Source organism: Podarcis pityusensis, assembly GCF_964106645.2.
Source record: "Podarcis pityusensis genome assembly, chromosome: 3".
Classification (NCBI taxonomy): Eukaryota; Metazoa; Chordata; class Lepidosauria; order Squamata; family Lacertidae; genus Podarcis; species Podarcis pityusensis.
Window position 1 is genome coordinate 108613062 of NC_138026.1, and position 25927 is coordinate 108638988.

Genomic DNA, 25927 nt, shown 5'->3' on the forward strand with positions numbered 1-25927 from the left:
AATTTGCTCTAAGAAGCAGCCGTACCTGCCGAACAGGATAATGGCTTGATATTCAAACCTTTTTGTTCCACGCTCAGCGTGCTATAAAAGAAGGCTGGCTTCTTTAATGTTAGTTCCTGGAGCGCTGGGTGGAGAGCTGTCCTCAGCCTTTCACAGCTGCTTGCCCAAGATTTATGATTATGCTGCCTGAGATTAAGTCGGGAGACTGACTCAAAGCCAGTTATGAAGCAGATGTTCACAACTGGCTGTGGATCCTAGAGATGCGACCGTCATTTATCTGAGGCAAACCAGAGCCCTGATCGCACATGGAGGGATTGCGGAGAAAAGCACATTGTTGGAACTATGGAATTCGCAAGCACAAGTTCTGGGAATGGTCGCCAACGGATGACTTTAAGTTGCCGGGGATAGTGTGGCAGGGCTGTGCCATTCACCCAACATCTAGCCAGCTCAGCAGGATGGTCAATCTGGAAACAGTGGCTCATGTTCTCCCGCCCTGTCCCCTTTATAAAGATCTGAGGAATGAGATCATCACCCCACTCTTACTTATCATCCCAGGCCACCCATCTGTGGCCACATTGTTCTTTCTTTTATCAGATCAAAATGATCAGACGACAGCAAAGGTTGCTAGATTTATAGAGGGTGCAATGAGATTAAGGGCCACTATCTGAACAATAATCTTCGTCATTTGATTGCCCTTTTTACCCATTGTCTTTTTAATTGCATATATTGCTTGCTTTATGTTGCTATGGCCATTGGCTAATGCGAATAAAGTTTATCTATCTATATGTCAGCAGGATGGAGAAGGGGAGAAACACGCTTGTGGCAAAGCTGGTGTGGTGCAAATGTGATGGCAGGAACAATCCTGCGTGTTTGTAACACCCCAACCTCACCACCACCAGATTCATCCCTGCTCTCTATCCCAGTGTGTTGCATAAATTCAGCTCAATGCTGTTCTGGTGTGTCCACCACCCTGTCCAGTACATCATTGGTGACCAGACGTGATGGCTGTGTACTATCTCCGGTTGTGCACATGGTGTGCCTGCAGGTTTCCCATAGACATCACATTGGCTAGTGTTCATTACAGGATGCTGGACTGGATGGGCCTTTGGTCTGATCCAGCAGAGGTCCTACTTATGCTCTTATGATGAGCCATCAAAGAAATGCATGTATGTGTGTGAATCAGGAGTTTCTCTCCAATCTGCCATATAGGCTCTGGAGGAATAAGCCCCTTGAAGGGTCTAATGGACGTGCTCCATTCAAATCAGACTTTTGGCAATCCTGACTTGAATAGGGCTGGTGAATAATGCATGTTCCTGGTGGACTGTGACCACATTCAACTCCTCTGGCAGCCTCCCTACCTAATCCCTATTCTAGTTTTGCGGCAGGTGGTTGCACAAACACACAGCTCCCTCCTACCTCTGTGCTCGACAGCTGCTCTGGAGTGGCAGGCTGCCACAGTTACCTTATTGTCAGAATCCTCCAAATGTTTCCTCCGCAGAGTGGTTCGACATGGTTATGGAACAGACCACAGATCGGCTATTTGCTGCACAGATTCCAGGGGATGACTAATATGTGTTTGGCAGTGCTGTAGGTGCCTGTTGAAAATCAGCTGCTTGTAGATTACAGTCTCTGGCTATGTTTACGCAGTACATTCCAAAAGCACCTAAGGATTATGTCTCCAAGACAGGGAACATGAACTCGGAATGAAAAGGCAGAACTAGAAGAAGTTCCCACATTTCAACCATTTCCCTGTTTGCTGGGTTATGATATTTAGTTACGGCCTCGGCTCAGTATACCTGAAGGAGCGTCTCCACTCCGATCGTTCTGCCTGGACGCTGAGGTCCAGCGCCGAGGGCCTTCTGGCGGTTCCCTCATTGTGAGAAGCAAAGCTACAGGGAACCAGGCAGAGGGCCTTCTCGGTAGTGGTGCCTGCCCTGTGGAACGCCCTCCCGTCAGATGTCAAAGCAATAAACAACTACCTGACATTCAGAAGACATCTTAAGGCAGCCCTGTTCAGGGAAGTTTTTAATGTGTGACATTTTAGTGTGTTTTTGGTCTCTGTGGAAGCTGCCCAGAGTGGATGGGGAAACCCAGCCAGATGGGCGGGGTACAAATAAATTATTATTATTATTATTATTATTATTATTATTATTATTACAAAGTTGGGCTTTCTTTGGTTTCCCACACTTGCTCCAAAAATGAAAGAATGGCACAGTACTGTGTGATGAAGGGTAAGCAATATGATCTGCTACTAGTCTCTCAGGAAAATTTGTGACTTTCATGGATTATCATCACAGTCCTACAGATAAGAGATTTCTTCCTTCTTCTTTTTTACACTAGGTTTCAAGCTCCCAGGTACAGAAATGAGTGAAAAACTTTCCCACTTAAAAAAATGAAAGAACACGTGGTTATAGGCTAACCTCTCTAGGCTTAATTTGGGATTGGGCTCAGTAAATCCAAGTGCCTTTTCTGAAGAAGAAAGGGGAGAAAGTAATATAACGGCAAGACCAGTTCTGTGCCTGGAAAGCCCACTGCCCTCTTCATCAGGAGTATGACAGGGTTTCCAAATATCTGGATCTAAAGGGGCATCATGAAGCTTCCACAATGCTGGGAGTGTTTGAATACAGTTTGCAAATCCTAACTCAAGTGTTGCACCTGGTATGGCTGGGAAAACCACCTGTGGCCCTCCAAAAGTTGCCGGATTACAACTCCCATCATCACTGACAACAGGCCATTCCAGCTGTGTCTGATGGGAACTGGAGTCCACTGACACCTGGAGATCCATGGGTTTACCATCCCTAATGAATGGAGGGACTGGGGCACTTCTATGGGACATCCCTTCTGTGACAACTATCCCACAACAGCTGTGGGCTCATTCTTTGTGACACTGTGACACCAAAGGCTTTAAAAAAGCCAGCACATTTCCCACTTTGTGACTCTCTACAGGAGGGGTCGGCAAGGTTTTACCTGCCTGGGCTGGTCAAGTGGATAGCTCAGACTGAAATAGTAAACTCTGGTAGTTCCTGCCATCAAATTCTCTGAGGGTCAGAATACCAGGGGTCATATACCAAAAAGGGGTGGAGTATCAGTAACCATAAAGGACCATAAAGAAGGCTGATCGCCAAAGAATTGATGCTTTTGAATTATGGTGTTGGAGGAGACTCTTGAGAGTCCCATGGACCACAAGAAGATCAAACCTATCCATTCTGAAGGAAATCAGCCCTGAGTGCTCACTGGAAGGACAGATCGTGAAGCTGAGGCTCCAATACTTTGGCCACCTGATGAGAAGAGAAGACTCCCTGGAAAAGACCCTGATGTTGGGAAAGATGGAGGGCATAAGGAGAAGGGGACAACAGAGTACAAGATGGTTGGACAGTGTTCTCGAAGCTACCAGCATGAGTTTGACCAGACTGTGGGAGGCAGTGGAAGACAAGAGTGCCTGGCGCGCTCTGGTCCATGGGGTCACGAAGAGTCGGACACAACTAAACAACAACAAGCAGCTAGTCCAGGACAGGTGAAGCCACCTTTCCATCACTGGTGTTGCTGCAGCTTGCCTGGATAGGATTGGTGGTGGCAAGAAAAGGAGCAGCAGCAGAAGAAAAGGATTGGCTCTGCCAGTGCATCCATGCAGCCCTGAACTTGCAACCGCCCTGCCTTACTTCTGCCCAGGTAAGATGCGATGACATCAGCAATGGGCGGTGGCTCTGCAGTTCTTTCTCACCACACCAGCCACTACTGCAGCCTCCCTCCCCATGTCAGGTTCTGCATGTTTCCTGACAATAAAACACACTGGGTTTCTAGATGGGTTCTGTTAATGGACCAACAGAAGGTGGCAGATGTTCGGTGCAAAACAAGCGTTAGCTAAAGCCAGTTCCCTAGTATTCTCCCTTCATTTTCTTGCGGAGCTTGGCAGTTGCTAGCAACAGACCCAGCTATTGAATACCTCCTAGAGACCACCTGTCATTTCTCCACTAACCAGTACAAATAACTGCACACCCGCACCTGCTTGTATTCCCTTATGTGCTGCTGCTATGGGGGAAAGCGAACCGTATTTCATAATCATCTCTTGCACCACTTCTGGGAGCGGATGGAAAAACAACAACATCAGAACCTCCCAAAGTTTCCAACGTCAACCAGCCAGTTTACTTAATCCTACCTTTTGTAGAGCAGAAACAGCTTTGAAAACAAAGGGGGGCATCTTTTTGTAAATCTAACTCCGCTTCTGCATCCAGTGGGTTACAGGCAACTAAGTTCTACTCATTATAGACCCATTAAAATGAATGGATGTGACCAGTGCTATTTTTCTAGAAGAAGAGGTGCCGGAGCTCACCATGAACCTCTCCCTTGTTCTCTTAGAATGGCAATGGTGCCTACCTGAGAGGTGCTGGAGCTGAGCTCCAACTGAAAAATGCAAGTCCATTAATTTAAACAGGTCTACTCTGGTGCTTGGCAGGGAGTTCCAGAGCAGACTTGGTGCCACACTAAAAGACTGACTCCTTACGAGGGCAGAACGGACATTGAATGGAACTGGCAGAAGTTCTACATATGCATGAAGTGCTTCTATGGGTTAGTTTGATGTAGTGATTAGAGTGTTAGACTAGGTCTTGGGAGATCAGGGTTCAAATCCCCGCTCAGTCATGAAGCTGACTAGGTGACTTTGGGATAGCCACTCTTTCCACTTCACCTATCCCACTGGGTATTGTAAAAACACAATCTAAAGAAGAATAAGATGCACAACACCATCGTCTGCAGCATGAAAGCACGTCTCTCTCCATTTCACACCTCTTTGAGTATAGCTGCCCAAAGGACACTTTTTTAAGGTCACCAAAAATATTACAGGCTCATCCATTTTTCAGAGCACACTTCCCTAATTTGTAAAAGCTCTTTTGAAGCGACACACTTCCCGACACCCAGTTAAGCCAGCTGCACATTTACAAACAAAAGCTGTGACATGAGGAAACCTCATTAGCTAGGCTACGATTTGAGAAGTTACGATCAATAAATTACAAATTCACGACTTGAGAAAAGTGAATTATTAATTCACTGGTACGGATAAACTAATGTCCACATACAAAGGGCGCAATGTTTTGGTGTTCAGTCTGAAGGCTCTGAATTAAAGAAGAAGTGGAAAAACCAAGCCAGCTCAGCACAAGTCTGAAGAATTCACCAGCTAGCAAGTATATTTATTTTATTTGCATACCACCCTTTGTCCAGAAATCGCAGGGCAGTTCACAGCAGGAAAGTACAAAAAAAAATAAATAGCCATGGAATCTAGATGACCTTTGGCAACTCGTGCATTTTTCTGACCTGTTGTGGTGTGAAAAGTGAAAGGGGTACACAAGGATATTAATATTGATGCCCATGTAATATTCAAGGTAAGGGTTATTGTGTTGATAACATTACCAGACAGAAGATAAAGACGTAGTGGTGTTAGAAGAAGGTTGCTCACCTCCCCACTCCCCACACCCCAGTTTCAGAGCATTCCTAATTTCTCTATTAGTCACCCCATAGTGTAAGTTATCTGGGCAGTTGTACAATTAATCAGTTTAAAACAAACTGAGATATAAAATCCATATGCAACTAAAATCCAACAAACAAACCAGTACAGAGAGTATCCCTGATGCCATTTTACAGTCAAATGACCTAATCAGACAAAGAGTCATGAGTACTGCTTTGGCAGAATCTCGGGAATTTTAGAGGGATCTTCCATAATGACTGCTTTATCTTCAATTTGAAGAATTGTTTAAACCTACTTAGTAGCAATGCGGAGAGAGACCATTCCTAGGAAGCTGTCTTACAGAGAGGAATACCAACAGCTCATCTAGCACAACATGGTTCTCCAAATAGCCAAGAAGTATTTGGCTAACACCTAAAAATATAGACTTATTCAAAAATAATTATGAGCCGATGTGGAGGGGAATAAGAAAGGATTTGGAAATATGGGGAGGGCTGAAACTGTCATTCTGGGGAAGGATTAATACAATTAAGATGAATGTTTTATCAAGGTTGATGTTCCTATTCCAGACCATCCCTATAATCAAGGGGAGCCGAATCTTTAAGGACTGGCAAAGAGTACTTTCAAGATACATCTGGCAGGGCAAAAAACCTAGAATTCAGTTCAAACTACTAACAGATATAAAGGAAAGGGGGGGCTTTGCCCTGCCAGACTTGAAACTATATTACGAGGCTTCATGCCTCTGCTGGATAAAAGACTGAGTAAAGTTGGTGAACAAGGAGCTACTCGACTTGGAGGGCTTCGACAATAGATTCGGCTGGCACGCCTATTTATGGCAGAATAAAAGGAAAGTACATAAGGGATTTGAAAATCATATTTTTAGAGGGCCACTAATCGAAGTATGGGAAAAGTATAAAAATCTGCTAGAATTTAAAACACCACATTGGCTATCACCTCTTGAAGTAATGAGTGTGAAGACTATTAATATGAGAAGCAATTGGGCAACATATAGTCAGTTATTAATTAAAGAAGATGGGAAATGGAAACTAAAACCATATGAGCAAGTTAAGGAGCATGTTTATGACTGGCTACATCATTTCCAGGTGAATGAGATGTTTAGAAAAGATATCAAAGAAAGAGGTTATGCAGACAAAGATTCCAAATTTCAGATGGAGATTATAAACAATGAAGTGAAAATCATATCTAAAATGTATAGGATGCTGCTAGATTGGAACTTAGGAGATGAGGAAGTCAAATCGGTGATGATCCGTTGGGCAAGGGATGTAGGTCATAGTATACAATTTGAGGACTGGGAGAAACTTTGGAAGGATGGGTTAAATTTTACGGCGTGCATAACGATAAAGGAAAATGTCATGAAGATGTTCTACAGGTGGTACTTAACACCTATGAAACTATCGAAAATGTATAAGGGGGACAACAAGTGTTGGAAATGTAAAGACAAAGAGGGCTCCTTTTACCACATGTGGTGGGAGTGTGTAAAAGTGAAACAGTTTTGGGAAAAAATATACATTGAACTAAAGAAGATCTTAAAATATACGTTCACAAAGAAATCAGAAATTTTCCTATTAGGGATACTAGGCCACGAGATAAAAAAGGAAGATTGTAGACTAGTATACTATGCAGTTACAGCAGCAAGGGTAGTTTTAGCCCAGAAGTAGAAACAGCAGGAAATACCAACAGTAGAGGAGTGGAGATCAAAGCTGTTAGACTACGCGGAGTTGGACAAACTGACAGGAAAAGTTAGGTATATAAGAGACCAAAAGTTCATCAAGGATTGGGGAAAGTATGTAGATTACCTGGAATATATTAGTGAGGGACAAACAACGCTAAAGGGATTCAGAGATGCACTGTGAAAGACTATGAGTTATTGTCCAAAGAAAATAGGAGATAGAGAAAGGTTAATGACAATATAAGCCAAGAAATGCGCAACTTGAATTACTACTTCGAATGATTTACGGACAAGCTGAAGGAAGTCTTGAAAGGGATGATTATGTAATATTGTTGATGTGAAAATTATAAATTTGTGTAACTTTTTCTTTTTTCTTTTCTTTTTTCTATTACTGTTTGTCTGTGTATTATTTTCCTTTGCTTATCTGTGTGTTAATGTTTATTTTCCCATGGAATTAACCAATAAAAAGAATTATGAAGGAAAAAAAAAAAAAAGCACAACATGGTTCTCATTGACTAGCAGTGGCGCTCCAGGGGCTAATGAGGTAAGTTAGCTCCACAGTGTTGCAACCAACTCAATTTAACTTAGAGGAGACCTGCTGAAATTAATGAACCAATGTTAGTCATGCCTCTCCCACACGAACCAACCCAGACCCTGCATTATTGATCTGAGGCCCTTCTCTGTGTGACCCTTCTGAGGGAGGCATGGAGAATGATGACACATAAAGGGGCTTTCTCAGGGATGCCACAACCAGCTATGGGGTACTCTCCCCCAGGAGGCACACTTGATGCTATTGCTATCTGTTTTCACCAGGTAAAAACATCTTCATTCTTCCAGGCCTTTGGACCTTAATTCTTAATTTTTAGTGGGCCAGGACAGAGTTGGATCTAGTTTTCGATTACTTGTGTATCTTAGGCTGTTTTCATCTTTGTTTTTAATGTAAGTTGTGTTGAGGTTTTTTTAAAAAACACACAAAGCAAAACAAAATGACTAATATATATATAATAAAAAATAAGAAGAATTTCAGTGTGTCAACTCTGAGTAGGAATAACGTTGGAATCCCAATCATATCTAATTCAGAAGTAAGTCCTACTGAATTCATTGAGGCTTACTCGCAGACAAGTTGGGGTTACAATAGCATAGTTAAAGCCATAGTTAAAGTAGAGCCTTGACTACCTTAAGACACATTGATTCCACTGGATAAAATCTACACATGTGTCACAGGATCAAACCCATTGCTTCTTTCGTGTTACTGAGCTGCCTGAGCTCATGAACACTTTATCAGTTTCTGACAAAGGGAAGAAAAAAGGCTTACATGGATTCTTGCCTAACCTTGGAGAGAGCCCAATTCTTCATAGTGACAAAACCACTCAACTGAGCTTTCCAGATCATCAGAGAAATATACTGCAATTCCAAAGATGCAGGTTTTGAACACACTGCTCTTCTCCACTTGTATGATTCCACAGCTCAGTTAGGAGAATCCTCCAAACCACCCAGAGGACCAGAAATAGGCTTGTTCCTCTGCCACATACTGGTTTCTTACTGTGTTCCCTGGTTCTTCTAACCATAGTTTATCATGATGCTCAAATGAGGCACCTATGGTTAGCGCTAACTTCTAAACCGTGGTTTGCAACTCAACTTTAAACTATGGTTTTAAACCAGGGGTCTGCAACCTTTAAGACAAAAAGAGCCACTTGGACCCGTTTCCGAAGAAAAAAAACCTGGGAGCCGCAAAACCATTGCAACATTTAAAACAAATATATCTCCAGAGCTGCGATCTGACAGCGGGCGGGAAGGTGACGTCGGGACAGTGCGTGACTAACGCACACACTGCCCCCATGTGACGTCACAGCCAGTACTGCGCCCGCCACAGTGGGGAGTGTCGGGGCGCACAATGCGCCTCCTCCCCTCGCTAGTATCCGCCCCGGAGCCGCGGCAAAGGTGTAAAAGAGCCACATGCGGCTCCGGAGCCGCGGGTTGCAGACCCCTGTTTTAAACCATGGTTTGGAGGCTAGCATTGACCACACCTCGCCCAGTTTGGATATCATATCAAACTATGGCCAGAGTAACTCAACAAATGGAGGGTGGAATCAACAGATAAGAGAGGCAGTAGCACATTCACACACCAAGTAGATCAACCTTTTATGGCTTGGCTCAGTTAATTTTTTGGGGGATGGGAGTATGAAATGGATCTACACAGATGGTAACACAAGTCAAAGCATTTATGCCTCATGAATCACCAAGGAATGTAGGAGGAGTCTTCAGGGTGGAACAGCCCATATTTGTGGCCTTGTAAGATGAAATCGCTGGGACGTGGGTGGTGCTTTGGGTTAAACCACAGAGCCTAGGGCTTGCTGATCAGAAGGTCAGCGATTCGAATCCCTGTGACGGGGTGAGCTCCCGTTGCTCGGTCCCTGCTCCTACCAACCTAGCAGTTCGAAAGCACGTCAAAGTGCAAGTAGATAAATAGGTACCGCTCTGGCAGGAAGGTAAACGGCGTTTCCGTGCACTGCTCTGGTTCACCAGAAGCTGCTTAGTCATGCTGGCCACATGACCCGGAAGCAGTACGCCAGCTCCCTCGGCCAGTAAAGCGAGATGAGCGCTGCAACCCCAGAGTCGGCCACGACTGGACCGAATGGTCAGGGGTCCCTTTACCCTTTACCTAAGATGGAATCAGCTTACAAGGACATAAAGTCATTCAAATATACTGGATGGGAATTTTGTTTTGTTTTGTTCCAGAGAGAAAACCTGAAATGCTTTGGTTACCTCCCGGTTTCCATTTCTCAAGTGACAGAGTGTAAAGGTAAAGGTAAAGGTACCCCTGCCCAAACGGGCCAGTCGTGTCCGACTCTGGGGTTGCGCGCCCATCTCGCTTAAGAGGCCAGGGGCCAGCGCTGTCCGGAGACACTTCCAGGTGATGAAGCTGCTCTGGCGAGCCTGCACCAGCGCAGCACACGGAAACGCCGTTTACCTTCCCGCTATAAAGCGGTACTTATTTATCTACTTGCACTTAAGAGTGCTTTCGAACTGCTAGGTGGGCAGGAGCTGGGACTGAACGACGGGAGCTCACCCCGCCGCGGGGATTCGAACTGCCGACCATGTGATCGGCAAGTCCTAGGCGCTGAGGTTTAACCCACAAGACAGAGTGTATGATCACACAAATAAAATAATCTCTTCTGTAAGAAAGGGTCTGACACTGTCTCTCATTTCATGTCCACACTTAGCAAAAGAGTCTCACAGCCCATTTGGAAAACTGAGCAAATGACTGCCCCGCCCAAACCCCTTCCTCTTCTAAAATTTATTTAACTGCCCTTGAGAGGCGAAATGATGGACTTAAATAGCAGGATCACACCTTTGTTCACCCTTTCTAATGAGGCATGTTATTTTAGCTTTCCTGGCTTTGAACTAGAATGTCAACAAAACTTTACTCTGAATTGTCAGCCAATTCTGTTAGATGGCTACCGAGCATCATTCATTTTATTCCTTCTGACCAACTCCGCTCTGCTGTAATTTGGAAATTGTGTGGGAACATCTTCTCTCAGAAAATCCCACATGCTTTGGAATGTTTTTGTCTGCCATTTCCACTGGAATCATTTTGCCAGTGTGGGCCAGGAGTGACACTGTTTGAAAGCACACTGGAAGGGAACTGTTTGGCAGAGCCTGTAACCTTCCACCTGGGACAGGATCTCGAACACCAGTTGCTATGGAACTACCAACAGCAGAGAGTTGCTGCTTCATGCGCTATTTGTGGTCTTCCCACAGACATCTGGCTAGCCACTCTGAGAAACAGAATGTTGGACCAGACAGGGCTTTGGTCTGAACCAGCAAGACCTTAAAAGGTAAAGTGATCCCTGACCATTAGGTTCAGTTGTGGCCGACTCTGGGGTTGCAGCACTCATCTCGCTTCATTGGCCGAGGGAGGCGGTGTACAGCTTCCGGGTCATGTGGCCAGCATGACTAAGCCGCTTCTGGCGAACCAGAGCAGTGCACGGAAACGCCGTTTACCTTCCTGCCAGAGCGGTACCTATTTATCTACTTGCACTTGGACGTGCTTTCCAACTGCTAGGTTGGCAGGAGCAGGGACCGAGCAATGGGAGCTCACCCCGTCGTGGGGATTCGAACCGCCGACCTTCTGATCGGCAAGTCCTAGGCTCTTATTGTGCTCTAAAATTATTTCCCCCAATGAAATCACTGTTTCCGCTCAAACTAAATGAGAACGGAAATCTCTTTTCCTGGGCTAAAAGGTGAATCAAGGGTTGACCCTCTTTCAGGTCACATCCACTTCTCAGTATCTGAAATTGACATGCACTGCATCATACATGTGTGCTGTCTTGGTGAGAGGTGTGCAAATTTTGTAGTCGGGCATCTATATCTGAGCACAACCTGTATAGCAGGAGTGAGGTACTTGTGGGTTCTGTAGATGCTGTTGTTGGACTATAATGCCCATCATCCCTACCCATCATGGACAGTGGTAAGGGATGACGGGATCTGTAGCCCAGCAACTTCAGGAGGGCCACAGGTTCATTGCCTTGCCTAAACGGGTCATGCTCAGTCATTGATACCCAACTACAAAAATCACATGCGTCTCAATAAATCTACAGGCAGCACATATGCAGTGCATATCACTTTAAGAGACTCAGAAGTGGATACTATAAAAGAAGAGGGAGCTAAATTCTCAACTGAATACACAATCCCCCTTTCCTACCACCTTCGATTCTTCTTAAAAATAAAACCCGTGTCTCTACCCTCGATTAACCTTGTGGCTGAGCAAAGATTTGTACTATGAATGAATGAATCAGTCCATTTCTGGTCTGTTTTACTTTTGCACATGTTCACTCACAAACCTGTTACTTCCTGTTTCTGCATTTGTCTACAATTAAAAAGAGAAAGGAATTCCATGCAAATTTTGAGTCCAACATTTTCTCACGACATATGCATTTCTGTGCTTGTTTTCTCTCCAATGCGCACGTCAAATGCATTCTTATACATTGTGTGAGCCAAGAACTGCATGGCAATAACTGAAGAGGTGGCAAATCCAATTTAATGGGTGACCCCATTTGGATCTGCACATTAGCCCAGGAGCCACTGGTCAGGTCATTTTCCTTGCGAAATGTACACAGATTGGATTCCTCAAGCACCCCAAATTTGAACAGAGGCCATCCTGGCCCCAGAGCTTGATGCGAGGAAAGTGGAGGCATTTTGCTAATCCCAGCACCCCTCTACACAAGACTATCTTTCTCTTCTTCCAGCCCTCCAGGACTTGGAGAGCAAAGTTCTGAAGATGGGAGCCTTCTCTCTTCATGCAACTTCAGATTCTTCTCCTAAATTGCACTGGGAGCCACCCTCCTCCCCAAAGTACAGGAGGCCCCACATTTCGGAACTTTGCCTTCCAGTTCGGGAAGGGATGAAAAAAAACGAGACAAGGAGTTGGCCACATTGTTATTTATGGATAGAAACTGAACACACAGCAAGGCCAGGACACCACACGGTCCCCTTCTTATATCAGCAGAACGACTCTGAAATAACTACCCCTTAGATCCCGATGATGCTCACAGACAACACGGAGAGATAGAGAGAGATCCTAAAGGCAAAATTCTGACCTTGTGCTACGCATTAAGTTATTCTTGGAGCCCAGTGACTGCATCAGTAGGCACAGAAATGCACACAAATATATCAGGGCTATCATTTAAGAGCTCAACAGACACAGTTGCGACTGAGTGCCCCAGGTGGTTCAGGGCAGATGGACATCTTCTGTTCAATTAGAAGCTGTATGTTCAACTTGGAAGAGCAAGCTGCTACCCATGTTGCTATTCAGGACTTGAATCGTGTGATGGGAGGGGGAACAGGCATGAGTTGATATAGGCAGAGCAGTCTGAGGATGGTATGGGAGTCAATGGTAGGTCAGAGGTCCTAATGAAGGGCAGCCTTGGCTAGGGATGGAGGATAATTCAGTTCCGTACATTTCAGTGTGAAAATACTTAACTTGCACTTCCAGAAACCGCTATCCTTGGAAACAGCCATCCTTGCAAATGTGCACTTCACCAAATTTTGTGATGCAGTTCTCCAAAAATAAGCAAAAATGCCTATATTAGAGGAAAGTGTCCATAAAAATGTATGTAGTAGTGAAAATAAAACACAAAAAACTCTATTACATTACAATAATATGCATATATTGGGCTGAATTGTATACAAAAACGGTGCATGGAAATTTGGGGGGAAATCTCAGGGTGACCTTTTTTAAAATTGTGAACTAATATGGAGAACTGAAGGTTGGAGAAAATGAGAAAGAAATTGATATACCATATTTTTCCGTGTATAAGACGCCCCCTATTTTGGGGGACTCCAAATTAAGAAAACACCCCTCAACTCTACCCGTGTATAAGACGAGCCCCAATTTCAAACCTAATTTTCTGGTTAAAAAACCTAGTCTTATACACGGAAAAATATGGTATTTACCCAATCTTGGCCTTGGTTCATGCTTGGCTGCATGCACTGCAGGCAGAAGGTCCAATCTCAAGTACAGTGGTACCTTGGTTTAAGAACAGCTTAGTTTATGAACAACTTGGAAATAGAACGCTGCAAACCCGGAAGTAGGTGTTTTGGTTTGTGAACTTTGCTTTGGAAGCAAAACATGTTCCGCTTCCTGTTGAGTGTGTTCCATTTGTAAATTGAGTCCCCTGCTGCTATGGGAAAGCACACCTTGGTTTAAGAACGCTTTGATTTAAGAATGGACTTCTGGAACGGGTTAAGTTTGTAAACCAAGGTACCACTGTATCTCCAAGTAGGGGTTCTCCTTGCTTACAGACCTGGGACATTTGCAACTCTACCTGGAAATGCCAGGGATTGAACTTGGGACCTTCTTAATGCAAAGCATATGCTCTGCCACTGAGCTACTAGCACCAGACTGGGAAGGAACCCTTTCTGAGAGCAACTGTGTATCATTGTAGACAATACTGAACTAGATGGACCAATGGTCTGACTTGGCATTAGGCAGTTTCCTATGCAGGTAAGGAGTTTCAGGCAGCCTCTCTCTAAATCCAGACTTGCCAAGCTCCTTTCTCTGCACAAAGCTACATAAGGCAGGCATGTCCAAAGTCCGTTTTGGGGGCCTAATTTGGCCTGCCGGTCCCTAAGGCAGTTTATTTCCTGGGGTAAAATCCTAAAAAAACCTCAAGAACTTAAATCCTAAAAAAAGTTCAACAATTTTGGTCGGCTCTTTGGTCAGCCCTCACAGCCTTTCATTTCATCAAATCTGACCCTCTTTGAAAAAAGTTTGGACACCACTGAAAGGGTTGGGTTGGGTATATAGAGTAGCCAATTATGCACTGTCAAAAAGGAGGCGACGTCACCAAAGGACACAGATCTGCATGAAATGTTGCATACGCTAACACTTCAGAAACAATGACTGTAGCAGAAAGAGGCTATATCTCAGCCTTGCACCCGGTGTGCCTGCTCTGTTGATGGGCAACATCAAGGCTCCTTGCTGCTCTCCCTTCTTAGGGGTCTTTATCTTTAAACGTGAAGTTGAGGCTCCAATACTTTGGCCACCTCATGAGAAGAGAAGACTCCCTGGAAAAGACCCTGATGTTGGGAAAGATGGAGAGCACAAGGAGAAGGGGACGACAGAGGACAAGATGGTTGGACAGTGTTCTTGAAGCTACAAACATGAGCCTGACCAAACTGCGGGAGGCGGTGGAAGACAGGAGTGCCTGGTGTGCTCTGGTCCATGGGGTCATGAAGAGTCGGACATGACTAAATGACTAAACAACAACAACAACAAATATTTAAACTGGGCTTGGACAGGGCAGGCCTTCAAACAGACGACTCCATGAAGAACCTAAGAAGAACCTTTCTGGATCAAACCAAAGGCCCATCTAAGCCGGCATCCTCAGAATGGCCAACCAGATACCTATGAGGAACTAAGAAGCAGGACCTGAGAGCAGAAGCACTCTTTCCACTTACAATTCCCATACAATGGTACCTCGGGTAACATACGCTTCAGGTTACAAAAGCTTCAGGTTACAGACTCTGCTAACCCAGAAATAGTACCCCTGAACTTTGCTTCAGGATGAGAACAGAAATCGTGCTCTGGCGGCGCGGCAGCAGCAGGAGGCCCCATTAGCTAAAGTGGTGCTTCAGGTTAAGAACAGTTTCAGGTTAAGAACGGACCTCCGGAACGAATTAAGTACTTAACCCGAGGTACCACTGTACTGCCTTTCACACTGGAATTAGGAGGATCACTGGAGCTACAGCTGCCATGGATAGCTTTATCCCCCGTTCAAATGGATGACCGTCCTCTGTAAAGTAGGACACATGACCACCCTGCAGGTTGAGGAGAAGCAAAATACTTGGTAGCTCTTTTCAACCAGCAGGAAGGGGATTAGATTCCAAAGTGCTTGGGAGAGTAGGAAGCTGACCTTCCAACAGGTGGAATCAGCAAGCTGGAAATTCTCATGCACACCAGGTGTGCTCACCCTGAAACAATCCAATCTTGTTCAGGTCATTCCCTGCCTACCAAATATCTTAGTTAACTGCAAACGCCTATTTCTTTTCTGAAATGGACACTGGTTGGGGGGCAATTTTAATTAAAAATGGCCTTTCTTCAAGAACAATTTTCTCTCTCTCACTCAAAAAAACCCAAAAAAGCTATTTGCTTTCTTAGCTGGGTGCACATGAACCCCACTGAAAATAATGGGATTGGAATATTATCTATGTGCTAAAACAGGTATGGAAAAAGTGTGATTATAACAATAAGCACATGCGCTTCTGACCTGTTTTAACTCACGCATACAGGCAACACTCCATTTTCTTTTGTTTCCATGGAGCCTGCTTTTACAGTGTGTACATCCATATGTACTACTTGAAGCTTAGAGAGAGAGAAGATTTAGTACGTGGTTCAGCGACTATTTGATTAATGTCAGAATAATCAATCTAAAACATTTTGATTGATTAAGGCGGTGCCCCCAATGAACTGGTCAGCAGGTTTTAAGGTTTTTAAATATATATATTAATACAAGCACTTATAAGAAGTGCAGATGGATTTTAAACGGTTTATTTAAAAAAAATTATCCCTTGGTAGGACTATGTCAATAGTACATTTCAGATCCAAATCCCAATGGATCATTATAAGATTTTGCAGACCCATTAAGAGAAGACAGCTAAAGGTGGTTCCTTACAGAATGCATCCTAACCGAATTGGTTGTATTTGATTTACTGTTTGGTTTCCTTTGAAAGGCAATTCTTGGCCAAGACATACACGGCACTTCAGAAAAAGAGAAAACCAATATGAAAATAGTTTAAATGCACAGTCTCTTTTTAAAAAATGTGGGCTCAGCCAGGAAATGCAGAACATCAATGGAGCCATATGCTGGAGCATTCAGAAGAAGAAACATCATGTCACAAAATAAGAATAGCTACTTAGTATAACTTCAACCTGATCCACTTGACCATTAAGACCTGGTGAATTGGGTTAAGATTAAGGTCAACAGCTGTGAATTAGGTCTCCTTCTCATACAATACATCAGATTTACCTGAGCTCCTTGCAAGGGCAGCATGCCCCGTTTCACTGCTTGAAGTGAAAAGTGCTGCCCTACCATTCTGCTGGCTTGGGATGTGGGTGGGGCTGTGGGTTAAACCACAGAGCCTAGAACTTGCCAATCAGAAGGTTGGCGGTTCGAATCCCCGCGATGGGGTGAGCTCCCATTGCTCGGTCCCTGCTCCTGCCCACCTAGCAGTTCGAAAGCACCTCAAAGTGCAAGTAGATAAATAGGTACTGCTCCGGCGGAAAGGTAAACGGCATTTCCATGCGCTGCTCTGGTTCGCCAGAAGCGGCATAGTCATGCTGGCCACATAACCCGGAAGTTGTATGCCGGCTCCCTCGGCCAATAAAGCGAGATGAGCGCTGCAACCCCAGAGTCAGCCACGACTGGACCTAATGGTCAGGGGTCCCTTTACCTTTACCTTTACCTTACCATTCTATTACCTCTGCCAGTCCTACCAACCCAATGCTGGTGGAGAAGTAGAACTGGCCTCAATTGTGGGTGAGATCGCACCAATTTTGTTATGTACTGAGTTGAATAGGATCCAAACTGCAGCAGTCTGATTGGTCCTAGAACAATAGGATTCAGAATGCAGCAGTCTGATTGGTCCTAGAACAATGCAGCAGTAGGATTGGTTGGCAGGAACCACCCAATCATGCTCCAGATATAAGTGAATCCACAACCTGATTGGCTCACAGTAGAATTCCAGAATTAGCCAATCATGTGCAGCCCATTGTGTAAATAATGTATATAAAGCAGATACTTTGAGGGGACTTTCATTCATTCCTCCTCACCACTATGAGCTGAATAAAGAGCATGGAATCACTTTGCGACTCTGAGTATATTTCAAATTTCCAGCAAGATCTCAAACGCTCTGCAAGATCTCACACGGCTTTTGGTGAGATCTTGCCAAAAATCAGCGAGATCTCACCCAGTGTTGGCACTGCTTCTATGCTGGCAGCAGAGGCAGCACCCATGGGGACACCATCTCAGGGGCTTCCTTCACCTGAGGTGGTGGCCTCACTTCACCCAATGGCTGCGCCAGGCCCAGCTCCTTGTGTGTGTGTGTGGCAGCAGAAAACTGTGTACTTTCTCCCGTTCAGAAATCACAGAAAGGCTGTGCCATCCTGACTCTGGTTCCTGAACTTGCACAGATTTAGTCTGTGTGACTGGACACCTTGGAAAAGCAGAACACTTGGTCACACATAGGCAATGCATATCTCATGTGTTGCATGAGCAACATGTTGCTGCCAGAAATGGGGTCCATGGAACTGAGTATTTCCATGGAAAATGCATTGAAATTAAATGGCTTAACCAACGTATCGGAAGGATTCAACAGCAGCAACAACACCAACACCTAGGAAGGTAGTGGGGGAGGCATGGAGATCTCCTTATAAAAAGGCCAATCCACACGGTAACTCAAGCTACACTCATTATGGGGGAAACACAGATAAGCCACTGATAAGTTATTTTCTGCTACAACCACTTCAACAGCATTTTTAAAGGACATGAATCAGGCCAATGGGAGACCATGATAGGTAGGTGGGTGGGGAAAGGGAAATTTGGTTGAGTTTACCAACAATTTATAGAAATCCTCACTGCCCTAAAATTTTAGAAGTTGTTTAGAGTTTTACTGTTCCAGAAAATTGAGAACTTTGCACAAACTCTGCATCAGCTTCACAAAGAGTCAAAAGAAAGGAGTATATCTACCATGGCTGCAACAGATCCTCAGGAAAAAAATGAGTTTGATAATACTCTGGAAACACAAGGAGCCTTGGAAGAGACCAGGTCTACCAAGACCCTATGTACTCTACACATCAACCACATGAAACAAACCAAGTGCTTAGAAAACAGTAGACCATGATCCAAGAAAAGACACAATCCTTACTCATTTGTCTGGGAAATTAAAAAGCAGAGGAAAAGCAGCAAAGTCAATACAACAGAGGCCCATAATCTTATTTCAAAGCACACCACAATGTGCCTGGAAATCTATTATTTTATTATCAGTATAATGGGATGAAATCAAGGCACGCTCACAGCAGAGTATCCTCATAGAAAACATCTATAAAATTCCATATTGTACAATAATGAGAGGGAAGTATAAGCAATTGCTGTTTAGCCCCTACGCCTGGCTTCTGAGACTGGCCACACCCTTTGCAGTCAAAAGGACTAGAAACTTGTAAACTTAGGATGTTGGACGTCACATCCCAGCACCAAATTTCACACTTGTACAATGCAGTCCCACAGCAGATGACATCACTCACTTTGATCTCATTCAACGGACCAATAAGGGACAAATATGGCCTATAAACATCTCAGAGCTAAACAACACATTACAATGCAGTCACATTTTAGCATGCCTGTTTCTTGCCTTCCCCTTTTTTTAAAAAAAGAAAATAAAAATAAAAGTCAAGGGAGGGGCAGGAACTGGATCAGGAATGTGGGAGTGGGGCATTCATCCTTCTCCACTGTGGTCCTGATGACAATCATCTCTCTGGAAGTAGCTATTTGCTCCAGGATGGAACCATTTGCGGGGTGGGTAGTAGATCATGCCCCTTCATGGATCGCTGCCTTGTCATGTTGAAGGGGCTTGACTAACTCCAAGAAGCCATGAGCTATGCTGTGCAGAGCCACCCAAGACGGACAGGTCATAGTTAAGAGTTTAGACTAAATGTGATCCACCTGGAGAAGGAACTGGCAAACCACTCCAGTATTTTGCCAAGAAAACTCCATGGTCATAAAAAAGGAGAAGCTTTGAGAAGAAAGTGAGAGTTTCCAAGGTATGCTCTAGTTCATGGGGCCACGGAGAGTCGAACATGACTAAGACGACTAAACAACAACAACAAAGTAGATCATGACTGCTGCTGTGGAACAGTGTTGGCAGTGGAGGGTTGACCCAGTAGCTGTGGCCCCAATCCTGATCCCCCCTAATTGCTACTTGGAGCAAATAGATACCTTAAATGTGATCCCTCATTAAAACAAGGTGTTCTTTGAGTCTTACTCATCTGGAGAATGAAAGCTACCTCACATCTTTTAAATTGTAACTGAGCACACAAGCATACACCTAAGAACAAAAAAGAGTACAGGTGGCAAAAAAGTGCATTCATTTATTATTATTATTATTATTATTATTATTATTATTATTAATTAAATTTGTATACCGCACTTCATCTGTAGATCTCAGGGCGGTTCACAACATAAAAATGCAAGATGAAATCAAAACATACATAATAAAAACAAAAACAAAGCAGTAACTTTCCTTCCCCCTCCCCTTCCCACAAACACATTTTAAAGGTTTCAGTTGTTAATCAGCCAAAGGCCTGGTTGAACAGGAACATTTCTGCCTGACGCCTAAAGGTGTACAATAAAGGTGCCAGCTGAATCTCCATTTAGTTATCTGAATAACTCAAAACCCACTTTTCTTTATCAAAACAAACCCAAAGAGACCTATGGCACAAAGCCAATAAAAAAACATGAAACCCTTTTAAATAATAATAATAATAATAATAATACAAAATGAAAAGCAGCAAAGACAATTGAATTAAAAGACACTGACGATTGAAGAACAGATGCACCACTGTTAAATATCGAAGTCACAAAGAACAGCACCATGCCAACAGAAGGCTTTCTGGAAAAAACAAAATTCCTTGCCAAGCATTTTAACTAATATACAAGGCAAGGGCCCAGCGGGCATCTCTGAGGAGAGCATCCCACAGAGTGTTGCCTAGATGGGGCTACAGTTCTCTGTTGCACAGCCTGGCAGCAAACCTAGATTTGGCGCTGCGTAATTTGTGAAGGCCAGATTTGTTGAGAACTTTCCTATGTCCACTTTCTTGAGAGGAAGCCACCCTGAATTCAAGGGGGGATTACTTCTGGGTGGAATGGACTGGCAATCAATAAAACTGCCCATTGTCTGGCGGTATGCTTAAAAGCTTCTGACACATCCGAGAGAACAGCCTCTGGAGTATCTGAGCAGTGTATGCCGCCCCAGATGTAAATATATAAAATTTTAAAATAGGTTGCACGGAGGGGGAAGGAGAAGGGATCAGAGTGGTGCAGTCCCTGCCCTCCAGGGGGTAACCTGCCCAGGGCCCCCTTAAACCTTTCGCTTCTCCTACACAAAAAGTGTTGCCACTTGATTTGGGTGACTGTACAAAAACAGGCCCAGAGAATTCACATAAGCTCCCACCCATCTTGGGAGATAACAATTAAGAGAGTGTACAAGCTGAACTGGAAGCCATCTGGGTGTCTTCTGCTGCCATCGCGCTTGCAAATGTGGGGAGAATTTTGTACCGTTCTTCAGGGTGCCCTGCCAATTAACTGCATGTTAAACCAGCAAGGATTGTGGGGAAGGAAGGCAATTCGATTTCCATGGAACCTCAACCCCTTAGCCTCTTCTGGCAAAGGCTGTTAGCCATGCCAAATTATCTGTGGTCCCCAAGAGATGAGTGTGAACAGCTGTTGGGAAGACTGAGCTGGGAATGTTAAAATTCATGGTGTAGCCCTCTCAGGCTGAAACCCAGCAAAGGCTGAGGTTTTCCAAGGTGAGAGCTATTTCATTCAACCTCGTCTAGCATTTATCTCTGCTGATAATCACTAGAGCCCACCCCTTGAATCAGATTTGTTAACAGACCCTATATAATACAACAGCAACAGTAATAATAGAAATGTTGATAATGTTTCGCAGTTTCCACAGCACACCATGCCCTGTCCTCCAAAAAAACCCGACCCCATCATGACTGCCCTCAGAAAATACAACCTCACAATTAACTGATCTGAGACAGGAAACACCTCTGCTTTCTGACTGCTCAAGTCACAAAGATGAACAGAGTTCGGATGCAATTCCAGAAAGAAAAAAACACTTTGCACAAACTTTGATATCTAAAGTAAACTCTCCCTCCGACCCAGAAAAATAGAGAGAAATCAAACCAACCGAATAAAAATCAAACAACACAAGTCTGCCAGCATGCTGGCAGATTAAGAACTGCTGATATATGAATCTGGGCAAATACAGAATAATACTTGCTAATGAAGTGTATTGTTATTCTGGGTTTTTTTTTTGGGGGGGTAGGGTAATTATAAATCCCTCTGCCCTGAACTCTAATAACAAGAGATTTAAAAAGAAAACCTGCCAATTACTCTCTTTATGTTAAGCCTTTGTTTCACTCCCCTTCCCTCCCAATAAATCTATTGTCTTACACCCTGTTGTATGCCTGTCTCCTTGGCTAATGGGACTCCCATCACTCCTGTGGTAACACACAAGCTGTAGATAGTGTGAAGACCCTTTCACTCTTGTTGTTGTGAATAAGGACTGTGAAGGGGTGTCTCTATTTCTACAGGGGGTCCACACACACGTACGTTCACACACAAATACGATTTATGCACACAACTGATGCCTGTATTACACACACACACACACACACACACACACACAATAAAATCATAGAAATGAATAATCCTGAAAAAAATGGAAAGACTTTAAATTAGATGCCTTGGAGATTTGTTACTGACATTTCCATGTTAGAAACAAACAGAGAGTTAGTCGCCCCCTCCACTCAAATACAGGGGAAAAAACCACATTTGTTGTTATGAACATGCAAATCCCACTAACCTTTAATATATATATTTATATATCAGCATTAGTTTTTTAAATTTTTTTTAAAAAAAGAAATAATGCTCTTTTGCATTATGTTCCATGAAATATTAGATAGTCAAACACGGTCATTCTTCCGTACGCAGAAAAACAAGGCATGCACAGAGATTCAGCGACATCCGTGCTCTGCTAACAGTGGTAAAGAAACAGAAGCAAACACACACACACATGCAAAATTGTGCCCCAAAGCAGGCATACTCAGGGTTTAAGCATCTGTTTTTTTAGCCAAAATAATTACTAGGTCATTAAAAACAAAGCCACCTAGCAATTATTGAAAGCATCTGTTCTTCATGCTCGCGTTAGCTTCCTCGCTTCCTCCTTTCCAAACAAGCAAAAATTAAGAGACACACACACAGGCACGCGCGTGAACACAAACACACACACAAGCTGTGGCTTAGAAAAGCAGCAGTTAAAGAGAACAGAATGCACCAGGGTTTAAAGTGCTAGTTTCTTGAGCGTAAAAGAAGAAGATCCTGAAATTCAAAAAGCCAGATCGCATGCAGAAATTTGAGCTCCGTATTTTAACGGCATGCAATCTCCAAGAAGACAATTTCTAATTTAAATAAAGACATATTTTTTTTTTGGTAAAAAGAAAAGAGAAGAAAAAGTAATTGGTGCAAATGCTTGCCCCCTCCTCCTCCTCCTTTATTATCATCATAATCATATTTTTTTTGTTTTTTCGACTAAGTCTCTTAAACCCTGCATGCTGCAGTGCTTAGCCTCTGGTCTGCATCGGCCGTGAGAGAAGAAGCTACCTGAGAGGATTCACAGTGCCATCTCATATCCATGTCTGCCTGGCTACCCTGCGTGCTTATAGCTTTTTTCTTAATTCTTAATGGAAATCCTAGGAAATTTAGTCCATCCTCTGAAATCAATACTGGTGACAGGAGAGCTTCCTGACTCAGTGGGAGATCGAGATGATAAATTGCCTGCGCATCAGCCCGGCCTATCAGTGCTCCGCACACAGATGGAAGACGAGAGGGGGGGGGGTAGAAACAGAGCTCTGCTGGTCACATGGGCGCAGGGAAGCCAATGGCTGGACTTCTGCTGCAAGAGAGGATGCTGCAGTTTCTCCTGCGGATGAGGAGTGCTGTGCCTCACCATTGGGTACCACTCTTAAGGCAGCCTGTTTCCCCTCCTACCCGCCTCTCCGGCTTGCAGATGCGAGGAATACATTACGCGCTCGTATATTATACAATCACCTCTGCTCAGTTTCAGGTTTTCTGCAACTCCAACTGAATGTAATTAAGCCAGAAACTAAGAAGAAGACACGTTGGGAGCGATGGAGGAGAGAAATGAACCCCACCGCCGTAAATCCTACTTAAACTATTTTGATCTATTTCCCTTTGGCTGATTACTGTGTTTTTGCTTCCCATTAATTTGCAAGCTTAAACAGTGCAATTAGCACGCAGCCCTCAATCCAGGGCTGCCTCAGAACACACACACACACACACACACACACACACACACACAACCTTCTGACTGTAATTATCATTTTTATGCCCCGGCTAATGAATGGCATTTTGCCTGTGTTGTGTTTTATAATGAATGTTTTCTGCACGATGATTCCATGATGACAATTAGGCGATATTGAGAGATGTGTTATGGAGATGCTGCGGTGCCATTGAGAGCGGCACGTTTTTAAGAGAGGCAAACCCATCTTGTGAGAGGCAGGCGTTTGCTTCTCTAAGGTAACAAAAGGGGGAGAAGCTCTGGCGATTCTTTCAGCGCTTCTTGCGCGTAAGTAGGTCAGCAGACAAGACAGAACGGAATGATCTATTCAGCTTCAGAGTCCTGGATAAATTTAGGGAACCAGCTCATCAGATAAACAATGGGTGGCATACATTAGCCCTACTCAGAGTAAATCCACTGAAGTGAATGGGTCTACTCTGAGTATAACAATGTTGGCTATTACCAGATTAATAAAGCTTTTGCATGAAATGGAGTGCATGCAGGAGGACTCAACAAACCAAGAGATCTGGGAGTTCAGGTAACATAGATCCTGCCACATTCACTATTGGCTTCCTTAGCAGAATGAGCTGTTCCTTTTGGCATTTGAAAGATATAATTATTTACTGTTAACACTGCCCTCACTGCGAAAGTTACAATAATTCATCCACAAAGGAGTAAGGAAACATCTGGGATGCCATATGGGAAACCTTTTTCCCCCAAAGTACATCTGCTATCACTCATCAGTCAGCAATAAGCAGATATAATGCATGGTTCTTCAAGGTAAATTATGTTACAAAATCAGCTTTGATCAAGTTAAAGACGAAAGGGAAGAAGCAATGGAAAAAACAAGAACCCCAAAATGCCTCCAAAATGCACACAAACAAGACACAAGCAATCAAACAAAACCCACAAAAGAATTTGAGCTGGTTAATAATCCACTTTTATGTCCTAATCTGGCTATCCTGCTGCCGATATGAAAATCCAATACATTTCCAATAGATCTGCTTGCAAATCCCATTAACACACATTATGCCATGTCAAAAATATTGGCGTTCCTGTTATGTTTCAACCAGGCTGCGCCAAGCCCCTGGGGTTCTCTCAATATTTTCACCTTTACATCAAGTTGTAATTTTGTGACATGTTAACCCTTTCGCTCCAAACTAACTGTAGCCTGATGGCAAAATCATATTTCAATCTTTCACAGCAAGGCATTTCCACACTTGCAAGCCGAACATGTTTAAATAGCCCAAAGAAATCAAAACCCATGATGCAGTGTGACCATTAGCAAAGCATGCATGTACAAAAAAGCATGAGAGTCTTTCATCAAAATCCACAAAAGACACAGACACCTTTACTTGGAGATCATTCTTAGTCATTGCAGGCAACTGGAGGAATAGCTGTTTACATACCCCAGATACCTAATTTCTAAGTACAGATGCAAGGAAGGTGTGGAAGGAACAAAAACAAACTAACAACACCACCTCCAATAACCAATAGCCAAAAAATGTACATTGGGGAGAGGCTATAAGCACACACATAACACACATTCCTGAACTCAGCTGAAATTGATTCACACATGTATGTTTATTATCATGTGATTGCAACATTCTCTTATCATTTGCATGTGCAAATGGTCCATCATGGATAGAATCCCACAGAAATAGCATTCACAGCATATGTTTAAATAAGGCACAGGTCACACCTGCAGCATACATTTAGAGTAATATTATACCGCTTTCATTTTCATGGCTCCCCCCCCAAAATATGGGGAACTGAAGTTTGTTAAGGGTGCTGATTGCCGTTAGGAAATCTCTATTTCCCTCTGAGAGCTATAGTTCCCAGAATTCCCTGAGAAGAGAGACTGATTGTTAAACCACTTTGGGAATTGCAGTTCAGCACTCTTAACTGTTTCTGTTTATTACTGTGTTGTGTATTTTTGTGTTTATACTGTAAACTGCCCTGTGATCCTTGGATGACGGGCAGTACAGAAATTGAATAGATAATAATAAAATAATTATAACAAACTACAATTCCCAAGATTCTCTGGGAGACATCAAATGATACGCTGCTTGCAAATCAATTGTGAATTCTGAAGTACGACTGTGTTTTAGTTTGTGTTATCATTTTGGGAATTGTGA

The 25927-nt window shown here is 43.6% G+C and overlaps 1 protein-coding gene across 35 annotated transcripts in view; it reads right to left on the minus strand.

Moving 5' to 3' along the window:
• NRXN1 (neurexin 1) overlaps positions 1 to 25927 on the minus strand; it is a 1569693-nt gene that overhangs the window by 44188 nt on the left and 1499578 nt on the right. The window contains exon 1 of one of the 35 annotated variants that reach the window (XM_081000838.1): positions 23093 to 23298. The exons of 33 other annotated variants lie outside the window; for them this stretch is intronic. In XM_081000838.1, coding sequence (XP_080856964.1) covers positions 23093 to 23125 — 33 coding nt within the window. In that variant the 5' untranslated portion in view covers positions 23126 to 23298. Of the gene's footprint in view, positions 1 to 23092; positions 23299 to 25927 lie in introns of those variants that run through there. One more of the 35 variants, XM_081000837.1, reaches the window with a different exon arrangement.